The 16,831-nt window shown below is 44.8% G+C and overlaps 1 protein-coding gene across 1 annotated transcript in view; it reads left to right on the top strand.

The window, feature by feature from the left end:
* The window catches only part of FAM3B (FAM3 metabolism regulating signaling molecule B), a 65,805-nt gene that overhangs the window by 8,604 nt on the left and 40,370 nt on the right, over nt 1-16,831 (top strand). Inside the window, exon 2 of the mRNA XM_075542913.1 lies at nt 6,512-6,692. Coding sequence (XP_075399028.1) covers nt 6,512-6,692 — 181 coding nt within the window. The remainder of the gene's footprint in view (nt 1-6,511; nt 6,693-16,831) is intronic.

Genomic DNA, 16,831 nt, shown 5'->3' with positions numbered 1-16,831 from the left:
GTTAGGACTGAATCATTGAAATAAGTTAGGCCAGCCACCATTTCATCACTGGTATTGGCCATTGTGAGAGTTTACCGAGAGTGGTACAGTGGTAGAATGCTCACCTTCCCTGCCACATACCTAGTTCCAATCCCAGCCAACCTATCTCATATGTGGCCATCTGCCAGGGGACGCTTGCATAGTACTATGATACGGAACAGGTTCAGTGGAACTTCCACTAAAATGAACTAGGAAGAAAGGTCTGGTGATCTACTTCTGAAAAGCAGACATAGAAAACCTAATGGAGCACAGTTGCCCCATCCGCAAGCTGTCATGGGACTGGTATGGGCCAGCCGGCAGTGGTTGGTTTCCTTGAGGGATGTCATGAGTGGGCGGGGTGGGGTGGACAGTGTGGAGGGGCTCAGCGCTATAGCAGCGGCCACCACAATAGTTCTCCTCGTTCTTCTCCGTCTTGGGGCCCTTTCAAGTTGGTGTTCAAAAGCACCCCTTTCAAAGATGTCTATTTAGATTGGCACCCGATCTGTCTTTGAATTAGCCCGAGTCTGATATTTAGCTTGTCGAGATTTTACAGACGCTTCATTTCACCTTGTGGCTAAAACCAGAAACACTGTACACGTTACAGGTCTGGCCCTGCAGGGCTGGGGTAGGTGATCTCCCCCAGTCAGCTGGGCTTGCCTCTCAGAGTCGAAGTGTTGCTTTCAGATGGGCCACAGAGGGGGCACGGTTTACTCAATCTTTCACTGGGGTAATAGTAAGTCTTTGCTGACTTTGTTTTAAATTTTAATTTCCAATATTATTTGCAAGCCTTTGTTTAAAACATAGATTGCAACAGATTTGCACTTAACATTTAAAAATGTCGGAAGACAAAATCAGACTTCACATGCATGTAAGATCAGCATATGGTCCAAATTAGCAAAAATAGGACCAGGTAGAGCATCGTGTGTGTGTGTGTGTGTGTGTGTGTGTGTGTGTGTGTGTGTGTGTTGGATAGATGTACTTGGTCTTTTGTCTGTGTTTTGCCACTAGAATTAATATGTTCTTGATATAAATGCAAAAAGCATTTCTTCCTGATTTAAATTGTTGACATAGTTAAGACCTTACACTATAATTCAATAATGAACATGTAATTAACCTCTAGTTGTGGCATTGCCAGACATGCTTTTTATTTTTTAAAAAACCTTTTAGTCTCTTCTGCCAAAAAAGTCTCTGTAGACAGGGCAGTAGTGGCAGTGGGCACTGAAGTCTGGCAAAAAGCCTAGAGACCACAGAGAAGTCAAGAGCCCAAGTGGAACTACCCGCTCCTGTAGCCTCCTGGATTGGGGGACATGTGTGGCCATCTCCATGATGGGGGAATCTAAGTCCATGGGAACCAGCGGCAGTGACAAGCAGCTTCCTTATTACCTAAGTTCAGCTTGGAGAGAGTCCCATCCACAGTAAGTATTCTGGTTCCAGATTGCCTCTTTCTGCTGGCTCCATTGCCCAGGAGTAGGACATGTACTGAGGCGGCCACTACCGTAGTCTGACTTTGTACAAAGTAAGCCGAAGCTAGCTCTCCTCCAGAATATAAGTGAAGTGTCAGGGCCACCTGAGATCCTGAGGATCTTAAGGCAGGGAGGAGGACTGGACACGCACACATACCAAAGCCAAGTCTCCAGCGGGAAACTTCACTGATTTCCCACATTTGCTCTGGTGGCCTGTGCCACCACCGCTAACTGTGTGTCACTCGGGTGGTGGACACGAGAGGGGGGCTGTCATAAGTAGGTCATGGTTTTATTGCTGGCAGGAAAGCCTGGATACTGGATACAAATCATAAAAGGCTCCGTGGACTCTGTGTGCTCCTCCACTCACCACTGGAACAACTAGGCTCTCCCTCCCACCAGGACGGCCCGCCTGTGCCCCTGAGAACCAGCTAAGCCGAATCCCTAGGCTCACCATCGGCACAAGCTTAGTGGCAGTCTGGGTTCCCACCCTCCCTAAGACTGAATCCTTGACTGAAATGCTGGCTCCTCTGGTGCCCAGCACCTGAGCTCCCATGTTGTCAGGTAGCCTCGTGGCCCATCCACTGTTATTATTCCCAGGGAATGGCCTCCTGATCCAGGCGGCTGCTACGCCGTTCCCACCAGCATGTGCTGCCATCTTCTTTGCGTGCCGCTGGAGCTGCCCTCAAATAGCTCTGCCACTAGAGTGTGGGCTGCCCAGCCACCAGCTGCCACCAAGGAACACAAGCTTTTCCCAGACTGGAGGTCATCAGCTGGACCCCTCCCCAAGCAAAGAGAGTTCAGCCCTCCAGTGAGCCTTGAAGAATAATGCCCTGGACGGGGGCCTCTCTGTTTCACAAGGCAGGTGCTGTAGGGGTGGAACTGCATGCTGTCAATCCGAATTCCCATTCCTATGGAGGAGATCTGGTGGCGCAGTGCTTCTGCTGTGGGCTGCTAACCACAAGGTCAATAGTTAGAAACCACCAGCTGCTCTGAGAGAGACAGGCGGCTTTCTGCTCTCATAAAGAGTTACAGTTTTGGAAACCCACAGGGGCAGTTCTACAGTGGCCTGTAAGGCTGCTATGAGTCAGAATTGACTTGATGGCAGTATGTGTGTGTGTACTTATAAATGTAAACCCATGTGAGAATAGAATATTCTTTTCATATGTGCATGAAACTATATCAGGATAGGGTGTGTCTTAAATCAATGCTTGTATGAGATATAAAGAGCAGATTAAGCACAGTAGCAAGAAAGCAAACCAACCATACCAAACTCACTGTCAAAGTCAGTGCCAACTCAGATTGACCCTGGAGTCCTACTACTAGCTAGAAAGCCCAGACGCAGAAAGCGCAATGCCAGGTGGAGACTGTGGAGGAGCAAGAGAAATGAGCTGCGGGAGACTCCGCCTTCCCTCCAGAGCTCAGGAGTCAAGCCTCTCAAGCTGTGAGAAAAGACTTTCATTGTTCCTTCAAGCCACCCGTTAGGGGTGTTTCTGTTACTGCAGCACTAGGCGCTAGGGCACCCGCGTTGTCATATGGCTCACCCCTCTCCTTTGTTTTTCGCTCTTTCTTCATTTTCTTCCTTTGCGTCCACCCATCTCCCCTTGTTCGATGAGGGAGAAAAAGCTTGACATGTTTCTTCTTTAGATATCAGAAAGATAGCATCCAGTTTCTTTTCAGTCTTCTCCAGACAGCAGCTCCTTGCTCAGAGATCTCGTGTGCAGCATGGCTTCTAGAACATTCACTGACTCAAGTCACTGTCATTGAGTCGATGCTGATTCATAGCAAGCCTGTAGGGCAGGAGAGAACTGCCCTTGTGGGTTTCTGAGACTGTTACTGGTTGATGGGAGTAGAAAGCCCCGTCTTTCTCCCGAGCAGAGGCTGGTGGTTTAGAACTGAAGACCTTTTACAAGCCTAATACATAACTACTACATCACCAGGGCTCCCGGACACTCTAGTCTGATCGTTTTCTTCTGAAATTGGTTGGCACAGTCCAGCTGTGTTCTGACCCACACAGAAACATGGACTGATGTTGCCTTTGAACCCAAGATTAGACAATTCCTTCCTTTCACGCAGGTTGGTCCAGTGGAACTTTCTGAAACATCGTGTACCTTCTCCTAGTCCTGTGGGTACAGACCCAGACAGCTAGCCCGAGGGCTGTGCTAAGGGCTAGTACAGGATGCAGCAGGGCAGAACCAGAAAGCTTCATGGAGGTAAGGTACCCAGTGAGCTGGGGGAGCCAGGAAAAAGAGGGAGACCCCCAATGATCTGGAGAGGCCTGGAGGAGGGGAAGTTGCCAGGCCAAGGAATGAACCCAGACAAAGGGACAAGTACAGAGACAAGTGGGAAGCACAAGCAAGAAGCTGTAGGGGAGAGGGAAGTACCCAGCCCTCTGCTGTCTAATCCTGAGGTCTGCGTCTGTTCATCCAGCTTTAAGAAGCGATCCAGCCCTCGAGCGTATAATGCCAACCCCCCTCCGCCATTCCGCAAGAGGAAACCACTCCTGACTAATGTCCCAACTCTCTAAGAACTGAACATTTTGGAAAGGAGGTGTGTGTGTGTGTGTGTGTATGTGTGTGTGTTTTGAAATGTTCAGTAAGAGAATCCAAATCACAAAGGAAACCAGAGAGAAATCTTGTGAGGGAACAGGACTGACACAGCCCGAGAGCTGCTCTCCCAGCACTGCCACTTAAAACCCATCTATCTGGGCCACCTCTGACTTAGAGTAGAATTGTGCTCCACAGGCTTCTCTTTCCTTTTTTGAATGTTTTCTGGATTCTTGTAAAGACAGTGGGCATAGAGTGTCACTGGGATGCCATCTTGTCTCCCCCTCCGTAATGGGTCCAATGACTGCTCTTAGTCGGGAAACGCTGCTGAGACCTGTTGAGCATCGCAGCAGCACACAAGCTTCCATGGCAGGTGGTGGTGCAGTGCACGTAGTGCATTGTCTGGGAATCCAGGTCTCTCGCACGGGTGCTGAGAATTCCACCGCTGAGCTACCTCTGCCACAAACCAGTTGCCACCCAGTTGGCTCTGACTCATGGCAAACCTAGGAGTGTCGGAGTGGGAATTGGGCTGTGTTCAGTTTGCATTGACAAGTTTTCTGGAAGTCTATTACCACACCTTCCAAGGTGCCTCTGGATAGACTTCCATCTCCAACTTGTTGATTAATAGCCAAGGGCAACAATGGCACCACCAAGGGCAGGCACTCAATTCATGAGGAATAATGAGAAATCTTTGGGTGCTAGAAATTAAGAGGGGCTTGATGAAAAAGTTGAGCCCTGGGACGGCGGGCAGAGGGTGGTATTCCCAGACTGATAAGAGGCTTGGATTTTACCAGCCCTGGGAATGGACTGGAGCTGGTTGTTGATTCACAAAGCTACTAGGAGAATCATTACATCAGCATGGAAGGAAGCCCCCAGTCCAAACTCACAACAATTATCAAAACTTGACCTTGACTAAGAGCATCGTGAAGTGAGTTTTCGCAGCTGAAATTAGGCCAGAATGCAACACCTTTTCATTAGATAGCTCTTATGACCCATCTTGAATTTATTCTAGTTTTTAAATCTTGTCTGCTTTCTTGTCCAGTGAGGTTTTTCTCTGGTTTATTTGGTCAGTGTTTCCAGGTCCTTTTCGGTTGTTTTTGTCGTGTACAGGTTGTTTTTCTGTACAGGGAAGTCAGGATGGGTGGGTCTCCAAAGACAGCAACCGGATTAATAATTACCTGGGGACCCGGAAGGGAGTTAGCAGCAATGCATACAGGAAGGAAGAAAATGTTCCAAAGTTGATTTTGGTGATGAATGCACAACCCTTCTTAATATGATTTGTATCTCAATAAACTATTTAAAACACAGACAGACTTGCTATTGAGAACATTCTGCCTCCCTTGGATTCTCTGCCGCTATATGCCTCGCGTGTCTGCAGATACCAAGACGTCATCTTTCCCTTTAAGGAGCTTGCATGTGGCCCTACATTTGATCATCTTCTATGATTGCCTGGTTTCCTCCAGCAGATGAGGTGACTGCAAAGACCCTGGCTTGAGTCAGGTGCACCTTCATTACCAACTGGGAGGTCTTGGCTTTGTAGAACCTGAAAGCAGTCTTTAGCAGCAGGCTTACTTTCCATGCAACATGGTGATTTGATTTTATTTGATTTTATTTTTGGCCCTCTTTCTCCCTCCCCAGCAGGCCTCAGAGCAAATCTAGAACTGCACATTCTCAGATCATCCTGCAATGACCCTTCAAGGGTAAAGTTCATAAATCAAGAACGGTTCACTCCACTGCCTTTCCCAACCCAAGCCCACCCTTGGGAAACCCTCGCTCTTCCTTCATACATTAGTCAGGCCGGGGGAGTCTTTTAGGAGTTCAAATCTCTGGAATTCAAGGAAGCTGACAGAGAAAGAGACCTGTAAGCCAGTTTAACAGTGGAGTCTGTGAGTCTGAACCCAGAAACTCAGGCACCCACCCAAGTCACCCACAGCTGGAGCTAGAGGAGACAGAGCCTCATCATAATCCCTGGGGTGCCAACTAATCACAGAGGCCCCTGCCAGGCTGAAGCCCGAAACCTAACCTGAGCCTCCCGCTCACATGTCGATTTCTTGACCGCGGCCCCCAGGGGCATTGATTTTGGATCCAAGTCAGGTGAAATCCTGGACAACGTCTGTTTCTTTACTGTGCCCCTTGGTGTTTGCTCAAAAAGCTATAAAGATTTTCTTTCTCTTCGACTCAGATATACTCCATACTGGAGGCTATGGAGAGGTTTTGTTCTTCGTCCGCGAGGGCTTCAAGACCTCTTGGCTTTCAGCAGACAAGGCTGTATCATCTGCTTCTCACAGGTTGTTGGTGATACTTCCTCCCGTCCTGATGCCTCTGTATTTCTATTTCATTTGCTCATTTTACGCGTTCCCCCTGGAAATTACAGCTCCAAGAATAACTCTCTTCAGAGCCAACTGCTAGCCGGAGGATGTGTGTTGGGATGGAAGCCTGAATTAGGAGTACACAGGGTGGGGGGTGTCTAGTGGCATTTGTCACCAGACAAAGCCACAGTCAAAGTTTTGCTGTTTGTCTCCAGGCAGTTTGAAGGCATTCTTCCTTTTATTCGCCTCCCTGTGTGCCTGGTATTCTGGGTACCTGCTGGCCGAGCTGATCCCTGAGGTGCCGCTGTCCACCACTGTCTACAGTATCTGGAGCTTTGGCAAGAAGCCCATCCTCCGAGGTAGGTCAATGGCAAGGGTCTCTCCTCGCCGCTCTACCTGACTGGCCTTTGGATTTTGATGTTAATGGAGAAGAGGAGAGTGAGGAAGTGCTGTACAGATGCTCACTTATTTAGTTCCCACGCCATCCTCCGCTGGGTACCACTAATCATCCCAGTATGGATGGCGATGCAGGCCTCAGGCTGCTTACCTACTCTGCTCAGACCTTAACTGCTTGGCCTGTGAAATCTTCAAAGGAACATAGAGTCTAAAGTCCACTGGCGTCATCATTAGGCACCATCAGGTCAGTTCCAATTCATCTCAACCCCATGTACAATAGAACGAAACACCGCCTGGTCCTGCACCATGCTCACAATTGCTTTGTTCCAGCCCATTGCTGCAGCCACTGTGTCAATCCATTTCACTGCGGGTCTTCCCCTGTTCTCACCGACCCTCTCCTTTACCACGCATAGCCCTCTCCAGGGACAAGCCCCTCCTGAATCCATGTAGAAAGGCCTCAGCATCCTTGCTCCTATTGAGTACTCTGGCTGTACTTCCCCCTAACACAGTGTGTTTGTTTGTTCTCCTGGGTGTCCATGATACTTTCAATATTCCTAGCTAAAGCGTAGGAAGGTTTCTAAAGCCAGATTTACCAGGCACCAGCAGAATCTCTGGGTGTGGTAAACAGTTAACTCATTTCACTGCCAACCAAAGGTTGAGGATTTGAATTTGCCCAGAGTTGTCTTGGAATAAAAGTTCAATGATCTACTTCCCCCCCAAAAAAACAAAACACACAGCTATTGAAAACCCTGTAGAATTCAGTTCTACTTTAGCACTCCCAGGAGTGCCAAGAGTCGGGAATAACTTGATAGCATTTGATTTGTTCGTCTTTGGAGGCAAAAGCAAACAATTAGTAGGTTTAAAAGAGCTAATGTGAAGAAAGAACTTTATATTGAGTCAGAACTGCTTAAATTTATTCCTAAAATATCCATTTAGCAAAGTGTCATATTATTGGCACGATGTCTGTTGGGTCGTTAGCCACTGCTGAGTCAGCTCCAACTCTTGATAAGTTTATGTATAACAGAATGAAAGATTGCCCACGTCCTGTGCCATCTTTGAGACTATCCGCATGTTTGAGTTCTGTCTGATAATATTCTGTTCCGAAACCACAGGGTTTTCATGGGTAATATTCAGAAATAGATCACCAGGCCTTTCTTCCTAGTCTATCATAATCTAGAAGCTCCACTGACACCTCTTTACCTTGGGTTACCCTGCTGGTATTGGCAATACCCATGACACACCTTTTAGAACAATAGTATCATGCAAAACCCCCCACTACAGGTAGCTAACAGATGAGGACTATACACCCACTCCTCACTTACCTATATTGTCAGCTGACATTTCACACTTATCACAATAGTAAATATTCGGTTTGACTATTTTGCATGGTAGTGGTGTACAGCTGGCAGTCATGAACACTAAGGTGCTAGGCTAGAATAACCCTGGCTGTGAAGGTTTGGGGTCAACGTGGCTATGCTGTGATTGCTAGTTTGACTGTTATTCAGTGATGTCTGTTAGGCTGGGTTGTCTACAGAAACAAAACCAGTGACACTCATATTATAAGAAAGAACTTTATATCAAGAAGCCAGTCAAAGTCAAGCTCATGAGTCCAGTGCTAACCAGAGCCCTCTCCAGACTCATGCAGCTGCAGGCTGGTGAAACAGAGAGGTGCACCTGGGAAGCAGGGAGATCCCAGAGCAGTGGGGGCAGATTCTGGATTCCAGGTGATTGGGAACATGGCAGAACACGGACAACTCCCAGGGTTGGTGGCCAATGCGGGGCTGCCCTTGCAGGTAGACACAGAATCCAAGCAAGCAAGGTGAAGGGCAAGAGAGTGATTCTGATTGTCTCCAGTATTTAAAAAAAAAGCCACAACCTGAAGGAGGCATCACCAGGCTACCAGCCTGATCGATAGGCTGGACACCACCCTTTTCTCTGTACAGGCACCAACAAGTTGGCATAATATCTTGTTGGGAACCGGACATAATCAGCCTGACAAAACCGACTCTATACTGTCTTCCCTCCCAACCTTCTGTACCCTATTCTGACACCAAGCATTCCTCCCACAGCACTCTCATTCTCAGTTGGGCTCAATAATCTGTTACCGTGCCTCACAGAACTCACAGACTGTGCTCACGATTGAGGGGCTTACCCCTATTCCTGCCTCTGAGAGTGCCCATTTAATACCTAGCAGAATAGCAAAACTGACCAATCCCTTATTTGCATATTGCCACCTAGTCCTTTGGTGGGAGTTATAAAGACTAGGGCTAGAAGAGCCAGTAACCCACTGCACTGCACGGGCATATGGCTGTTTGGGGTTCTGATGGGCTCAGAGTGAAGTCAGTTGATTCCCGCTCATCCCAACCCTATGAATGAGGGGGCTTCAAGGTGTTCATGGAAAAGTGGAATGAAATGATAATGGGATGTTTCCACATACTTTTTTTGGAGCCCCTTGTATATCAGAATTGTTCCACATGGTTCTTAATAGTCGATTTTTTGGAAGTTGATAGCCAGGTCTCTCTTCTGAAGCACCTCTGGATGAACTTAAGCCTTCTACCTTTCTGTCAACATCCAAATTCAGTAATAGCATTGCCCCACCCAGGATGCTGCAATCAACATTGACTGTGGGCAGGAGGGAGGGGGATCTTAATCTTCACTCCTGCAGGGTGTCTTTGAGTCTATCCTGGAGAATGCTTTCTTTAATTGTCCGAAACTCTCTTCATCCATGCACAACAAGCAGACCCAGAGTTGATCAGAATCAGAAGCATAAAATGCCGTACATTGAGACAGGACATCAGAACCAAGTGCTGAGAGAATCAGGCCACAGAATGTTATTTCCTCTGCATGATTATCAGCAAGCTCAGGAATAAACAGCAAAACCCTGCTGCTGACAATAGACTTAACACTCAGACTCTGGGACCCCTCAGATGAATGGTCATTCACTGAAAATGATTTACTGAATTCCTCCTCCAGAGACCAGGCCCGTGTGTTCTTGGAGCTTGCTTGGCTAGGAGGTGGCTTTGGCGTCAGTCACTGAGAAAATGGTCAGGTGCCAGTGGGCCAGAGCAGTTCCAGGTGCTGCCGGGAGGTGCTGTATGGCAGCCTTTGAGGAGTAGATGGGATAGGGCTGTTAGGATAAATGGAAAGGAGCGATGTGAGCGAGCAACTGAGGAAATGCAGTCCTTGGAGATATTCAGGGATTTCAATGACAGATCTACTTGTCACCAGGTGCTCTGGGCCGAAAGAGGAGGCTTTCTACTCCTGTAAAGAGTTGCAGTCTCAGAAACCCACAGGGGCAGTTCCACCCTGTCTTATCGGGTCACTCTGAGTCAAACTACTCAGTGGCAGTGATTTTGGTGCTTGAGTTTGGTCTATGCTTTCAAGACATTTTTTTATTGCCCCCACCTCCCATGCTTTCAAGACATTTCAAAGAACCCCTGAGCACAGTGAAGTGTAGCCCACTAATGTCTTTGCTTTTAGCTGACTGGCTGTACTTAATACAGCTTTAGAACTATATTGGAGCTTGGCTTGGTCCACAACTAACATAAATCATTTGGGTGGGACTGGCCAGGCTTGAGACCCACTCAACTAATGCCAGCCTTACGCACAGGTATTTGGGGTTGGGGTCGGGGGGCAGGATGGAGAATGAGTACAACCTTTAATCAACCAGAAACACATAAAACCAACCCCATTGTCATTGGGTCAATTTTGACTCAAAATCGCCCTATAGGACAGGGTTTGGAGCCCTGGTACCATAGTGTTTTGTTTTCAAGATCATTTTACTGAGGGCTCTGACAGCTCTTATAACAATCTCATACGTCAACAGTATAAAGCATATTTATACATATGTTGCCATCATTATTTTCTAAACATTTACTTTTTGTTTGAGCGCTTGGTATCAGCTCCTCTTTTTTCCCTCCCTCTCCACCTCCCACCCTCATGACCCTTTGATAAATTATAAATGATTATTATTTTCATATCTTACACCGACCCCTATCTCCCTTCCCCCATGATCTCTGTTGTTCTTCCCCCTAGGGGATATATGGTTATGAGTCCATCACTGTCATCAGTTCCTCCTTCTGCCCCTCATCTCCCCACCTTCCTCTTACCCTCCTGGTACCACTACTTCCATTTCTATTCCTGAGGGGTTTAACTGACTTGGGTTCCATGTGTCTTGAGCTTTTATCTGTACCAGTGTACATGCTCCCGTCTAGCTAGAACTGAAAGGCAAGATTGAGGTCATAATGGTGGGGGGTAAGGAAGCCTAAAGGAACCAGAGGAATGTTATATGTTTCATTGAAGCTATGCTGTGCCCTGGTTGACCCATCCCTTGTGACCCTTCTGTAAGGAGATGTCCCATTGTTTGGGGGTCTCTCCTCTGGCCCCACCTTATTCTCAACAATATGTTTTTTTGTTTGAGTTTTCTGATGCCTGCTACCTCTCCACAGCCCCCCAACACTTGTTAATCTTTGATTTTTTGGATTGGGCTATCTTTGAGGGTGTTAGGTGGTATCTCATAGTTGTTTTAATTTGCATTTCTCTTATGGCTAGGGATCTAGAACATTTTCTCCTATATTTATTGGCCATTTGGATTTCTGTCTTTCAAAAACTTCTGTTCAGGTCTGTGTTAGTCTGGGTAAACTATGGAAACAAATCCACAGAAATATATATATATTTATATATAATATAAAGGTTGTAAATGTACATTCAGAAAGCATCCCACCCCAGTGCTATTCAAGCCCATAAGTCCAACATTAGCCCATATGTCCAACACCGATCTACAAAGTCCTCCTCAATCTTACAAAACACACGTAATGAGGCCAACTGCAGGAGGAAAGCAGAATCAGTGAGCACATAAGCATCTCAGCACTGGCAGGGGTCTCTACAAGGCTGTTCTAGCACCCAGGGCTGCATCGGGGTAGGTCCATGTGACTTCTCAGGGATGTCTTGCAGGAAGTGAGCCTTGCAAGCTGAAGCAGGGAAGTGACTAAGGCAGCTGCACCCTGGTCTGACCATCAGAAAGCAAGAGACCCGTAAACTAGAAAGGTGAGGCTCACTGGGCCATTTATTTCCCTGCCCTTCAATTAATCCCACAAGTGCAATTAATTGTTTATTAATTATGTGTTTATCAGCCAGGTTGGCACAATAATCCTTAACTATCTCAAGGTTCTTTGCCCATCTCCTTAGTGGACAATTGGTTTTTTTCTTGTAGGTCAGCAGAGTATTATGGATTTTTGTAATAAGTCCTTTGTCTGATGTGTCATTGCTAAAGATGTTTTCCCATTCTGTGGTCTCTCTTATTACTCTTTTTGAGAATTCTTTCAATGTACACAAGTGTTTTATCTTTAGTATATCCCACTTGTCAATTTGTGCCTCCTCTGTGTTTGTGTCCTTCTCTATTTCCAATAGCCTATGTATTCCCTGAGTCAAAGTTCTAAGTTTGTCCCAATTACCTCATTGATATTTCTAAAAGTTTGGGGTTTTACCTCTAGGTCTGTGATCCACCTTGAGTTTATTCTTTTGCATGGAGTTAGGTAAGGGTCTTGCTTCATTTTTCTGCAAATATATATCCATTTTTTCCAGCACCACGTATTGAAGAGGGCATCACTTCCCATTTGATATTTTTGGGCCCTTGTCGAAGATCAGTTGTCTGTATGCTGATTTCATTTCTGGGTTTTCAATCCTTTTCCATTGGTCTGAATATCTATCATTATACCAATACCACACTGTTTTGACCACTGTACTAAAGTTGGGTAATGGAAGCCCTCCAACTTTGTCTTTCTTCTTGAGGAGTTCTTTGCTAATTCTGGGTTTCTTGCCTGTTCATGTGATATTTTTCCAATTCTTGGAAGAAAGATAATGGTATTTGGAGTGCCTTGAGCAGAACTGATATCTTTACTATATTGAGTCTTCTGATCCACTAGCATGGAATGGCCTTCCATTGGTTGAAGTCACCCTTGGTTTCTTTAATTAGTGTTCTGTAGTTTTCCTCGTACAGATCTTTTGTATTTTTAGTCAGGTATATCCCTAGATATTTCCATTTGTGCTTGCGTATTGTGAAGGGTACCACCTTTCTGATCCCCTCTTCTGTAGTTTTGTCCGATGTGTATAGTAATCTGATAGACTTCTGTTTGTTGATCTTATAACCTGCCACTCTGCCTAATTCCTCTATTGCTTCCAGTACTCCTCTTGTGGAACTTTTGGGATTTTCAATATATAAAATCATATCATCTGTGAATAATGAGAGTTTCACTTCTTCCTTCCCCAAATACCTTTGATGTCATGTCTTTTCTTTGCCTTATACTGTTAGCTAGGACAACGTTAAATAGAAGTGGGGACAAGGGACATCCTTGTCTAGTCCCCTTTTTCAGAAGGATTGATCTCTTCTCCATTGACTACCACATTGGCTGTTGGTTTTTCCTATATAGCTTGCATTATATTGAGGAATTTTCCTTCCATTCCTATTTTCTTAAACAGGAATTGGTGTTGGATGTTGTTCAATGTTTTTTTCGCATCTATCAATATTATTATGTGATTCTCAAAATTTTTTCATTTCAATGTGGTGATAATACTAATGGTCTTTCATATATTGAACCATCCCTGGTATGAATCCTACTTGGTCATGGTGAATTATTTGTTTTATATACTTTTGTATTCTGTTGGCCAGTATTTTGTTAAGAATTTTTGCATCAATGCTCATTAGGGAAAATGGTCTGTAGTTCTCGATTCTTGGGATCCTGACTTGGTTTAGGTATCTGTAGTTCTCAATTATTGGATCCTTGCCTAGTTTAGGTTTCAGAGTTATATTAGCTTCATAGAAAGAGTTTGGGAGCTTGCCATATTTTTCTATGTTCTGGAAGAGTGTGTAGGATTAGTGTCAGTTCTTCCCTGAATGCTTGGTAGAATTCGCCTCTGGTCCAGGGGATATTTTTGTTGGTAATCCCTTGATAACCTTATCTAAGTCTTCTATTGATATGGGCCTTTTGAGATTCTTGACATCCATCGGGGATAGTCTAGGAAAAGATTTTTTTCCCAAGAATTTGTCCATGTCTTCCAAGTTGTTGAATTCTTTGGAATGCGGTCCTTTGTAGTACTGTATAATTATCCTCTTTATTTCATTAGTTTCCATTGTAATATCCTGTCTTTAATCCCTCATCTTTACTATTGAAATTTGTTCTTCCTTTCTTTCTTTTTTTTTTTTTTGCCAGTGGTCTGTCAATTCTTTTATCCTTTCGAAGAACCAACTTTTAGCAGCATTAATTTTCCCATAGTTTTCTTATTTTCCCTCTCCTGAGTCTCACCCTTAATTTTTATTATATCTTTTCTATTGCTATTAGTTGGATTGTCTTATTGACTCTGCTCTAATTGCTGTAAGTTTTGTGTTGGCATATCATTTATAAATCTCTCTTCCTTTTTTTGTGTGCATGTATTGCTATGAAACTTCCTCTGATGACTGTCTTTGCTGTGCCTCTTAAGTTTTGGTATGTCCTGTTCTCATTCTCAGTGGTTTCTAGAAATTTCCCAATTTCCTCTCTAATCTGGGCCAGTACACACTCCTTTTACAATGAAGAGTTGTTCATCTTCTAATTGCTTGCTCTTATTTTCTTCATCTTCCTTTTGTTGATTTTCAGCCTTATGTTAGTGGTCATAGAGCGAGGTCTGTATGATATCAATGTGCTTAAATTTATGCAGATTCAATTTATGCCTCAGCATGTGGTCTATCTCCGAATATGTGCCATAAGGACTTGAAAAGAATGTGAATTTTTTTGTATTTGGGTGGAGAGCTCTGTGACTATCAGGTCAAATCATGTAATTGTAGTTTACATATTTAGCCTCTTTGTTGAGTTTCTTTCCCAGTGACCTATCTTTCTCAGAAAACAGTGTATTGAAATCACCTACTATAATTGTTGAGAGTGATTTCTTTTTTTTTTTTTTTTTTTTTGAGAGTGATTTCTTTTTTCAACTTTTGGAGCATTTGATTGACCTATTTTGCTAATCACTTGTTCGAAGAGTAAATGTTTAGAATACTTAGTGCTTCTTGGTCTACGGTTGCCTTGAGCATTATATAGTGTCTCTCTTTATCTCTTTTTATGGTTTGCACTTTGAGATCAATTTATCTGAGATTAGAATTGCAACTCCTGCTTTTTTTTAAATTGCTCTGCGCTTCGTATATTTTTCTCCAGCCTTTGATTCTCAGCCTATTTTTATCTGTAATCTTGAGACGTGTCTTTGATTCTCAGCCTATTTTTATCTGTAAAATTGAGACGTGTCTTCTGTAGGCAGCAGATATTCAGGGTTATATCTGTGGACTCTGTGGTGTCATTTTATCCCTGTTGTGTTGGGTGTTTACCTACCTCCATTCCTTCTTCGTGGGTTATGCATGTGTATTTGTGGTTCATTCTTGCCTTCTTTCCATTGTTGAGCCAGTGTTATCTTGGAGGCTGTTTTTCCTTTGATGGTCTTTGGGTGGAGTTGTTCTGTGTGGCAGTCTCTTGTATGTACTTGTTGAGTGTTGTTCTTCTGCCCATACTGGGTCCATGAGGATCTTTTGAAGTGCTGGGTTCCTTTTAGCATATCCTTTGAGTTTTTCCTTGTCCAGGAGGACTCTTCCTTCTCCATCCACCTTGATAGATAATTTGGCTGGATAAAGTATTCTTGGGATTGCATTATTTTCCTGCAATTTTCAAAATACGTTGCTCTAATCTCTCCTCTTCTTCATAGTGTCCACTGACAAGTCTGAGCATATTCTTATCTGCTTGCCTTTATATGTGACTGCCTGCTTTTCCCAAGCTGTTCACAATTTTCTCCTTTTCCTCAAAGTTGGATAGTTTAACAACTATATGTCTTGGTGACTTCTTGGGATTCAGTCTAGCTGGTGTTCTTTCAGCCTCCTGGATGATTACTGGTTTTCATTCATTATGATAGGGAAGTTTTCCTCCAAGAATTCTATCAATATTTTTTATGCTGATTTCCTTGATGTATATTCCTCTGGAAATCCAATTATTCTGATGTTGTTCCTTCTCATAGCATCAGACATAACTCTGAGGTTTTCTTCAGCTTGTCTGATGGACTTGATAGACTTTTTCTCACGTTTTCTAATTTCTGCTTGTGAGTCCTCTACGTCACTGGTTCTCTGCCTCCTCCATTTGCCGGGTGAAATCTGTGAGTTTGTTATTAGTTTTGTTATCTTCCCCTTAGCTCTTGTATTTCCCTTTGGTGCATGGTCTTTATCTCCTCTATCATTTCATCCTTTTTCTGTAATGCTTCCATCATGTCCTATATAACTGTCAACAGCATTCTAAAGTTCTTTTTCTGGGAGGTCAATGCCTCGCTTTCTATGACTGCCATTAGGTCCAGGTGGTCCTTTGGTATTGGATTTTATTTCTCTTTTATTGTTGAAGCTGTGGAAGCAGCTTGCTGTGTTTGTGTTGATTTATTGGACATGGTGTCATTTTCCTGGGTATCTGAGAGCCCTGGGCTCACTTTTTTGGGAGGTTGGTGTTGGTGTTTCTGTTGGTTGCCTATAGCCAACTGCCTTGAGGGGTGGTGTTTCACCTTTATCCTACTGATGTTTCCCTCTTTCCTTAGCCTATGCTTTGTGCAATAGCCACTCTCAGGTCTCTGTAGAGGCTGTTTGCCTCTGAACATGCTGCAGTCTGATGGAAAGTGTTGGCCCGAGCACAGGGAAGCATAGTTTGGGGATGGTTTGGGGGTTGGGAAATCTGTTCTTAGCTAGGGGAACTTCCCACAGGTAGGCGGGTGGGTAGGAAGGCCTGCTACTTTTGTTAGTGTTCAGATTCACTGCTTGGAGCACAGAGTAGGGGAGGATTGCATAGGGAGAAGGCAGAATGCAGTAGGAAAGTCCCGAAGGCTTGGGTCCCTACGTTGCAGCTGCACAAGCTTCTGCCCAAGTGGTATTGGACGCCTGGCAGGCCTGGAGCTTCACAGCGGGATGGGAACCTCTGTGTGTGTGAGAAGGGGTGGGGTGAAGAAAGGGGAGGGCTGACTGGTGGGTCTGTGGGGAGTGCCATGTTAGGGAAGGGACCTCTGGGTGTGTTGAGGTTCTGGCTGGCAGATCTACGTGGAACACCAAGGTAGGTCA

Source organism: Tenrec ecaudatus, chromosome 2, assembly GCF_050624435.1.
Source record: "Tenrec ecaudatus isolate mTenEca1 chromosome 2, mTenEca1.hap1, whole genome shotgun sequence".
In the NCBI taxonomy this organism is placed as follows: Eukaryota; Metazoa; Chordata; class Mammalia; order Afrosoricida; family Tenrecidae; genus Tenrec; species Tenrec ecaudatus.
This window is presented reverse-complemented; position numbering and strand designations above follow the sequence as displayed.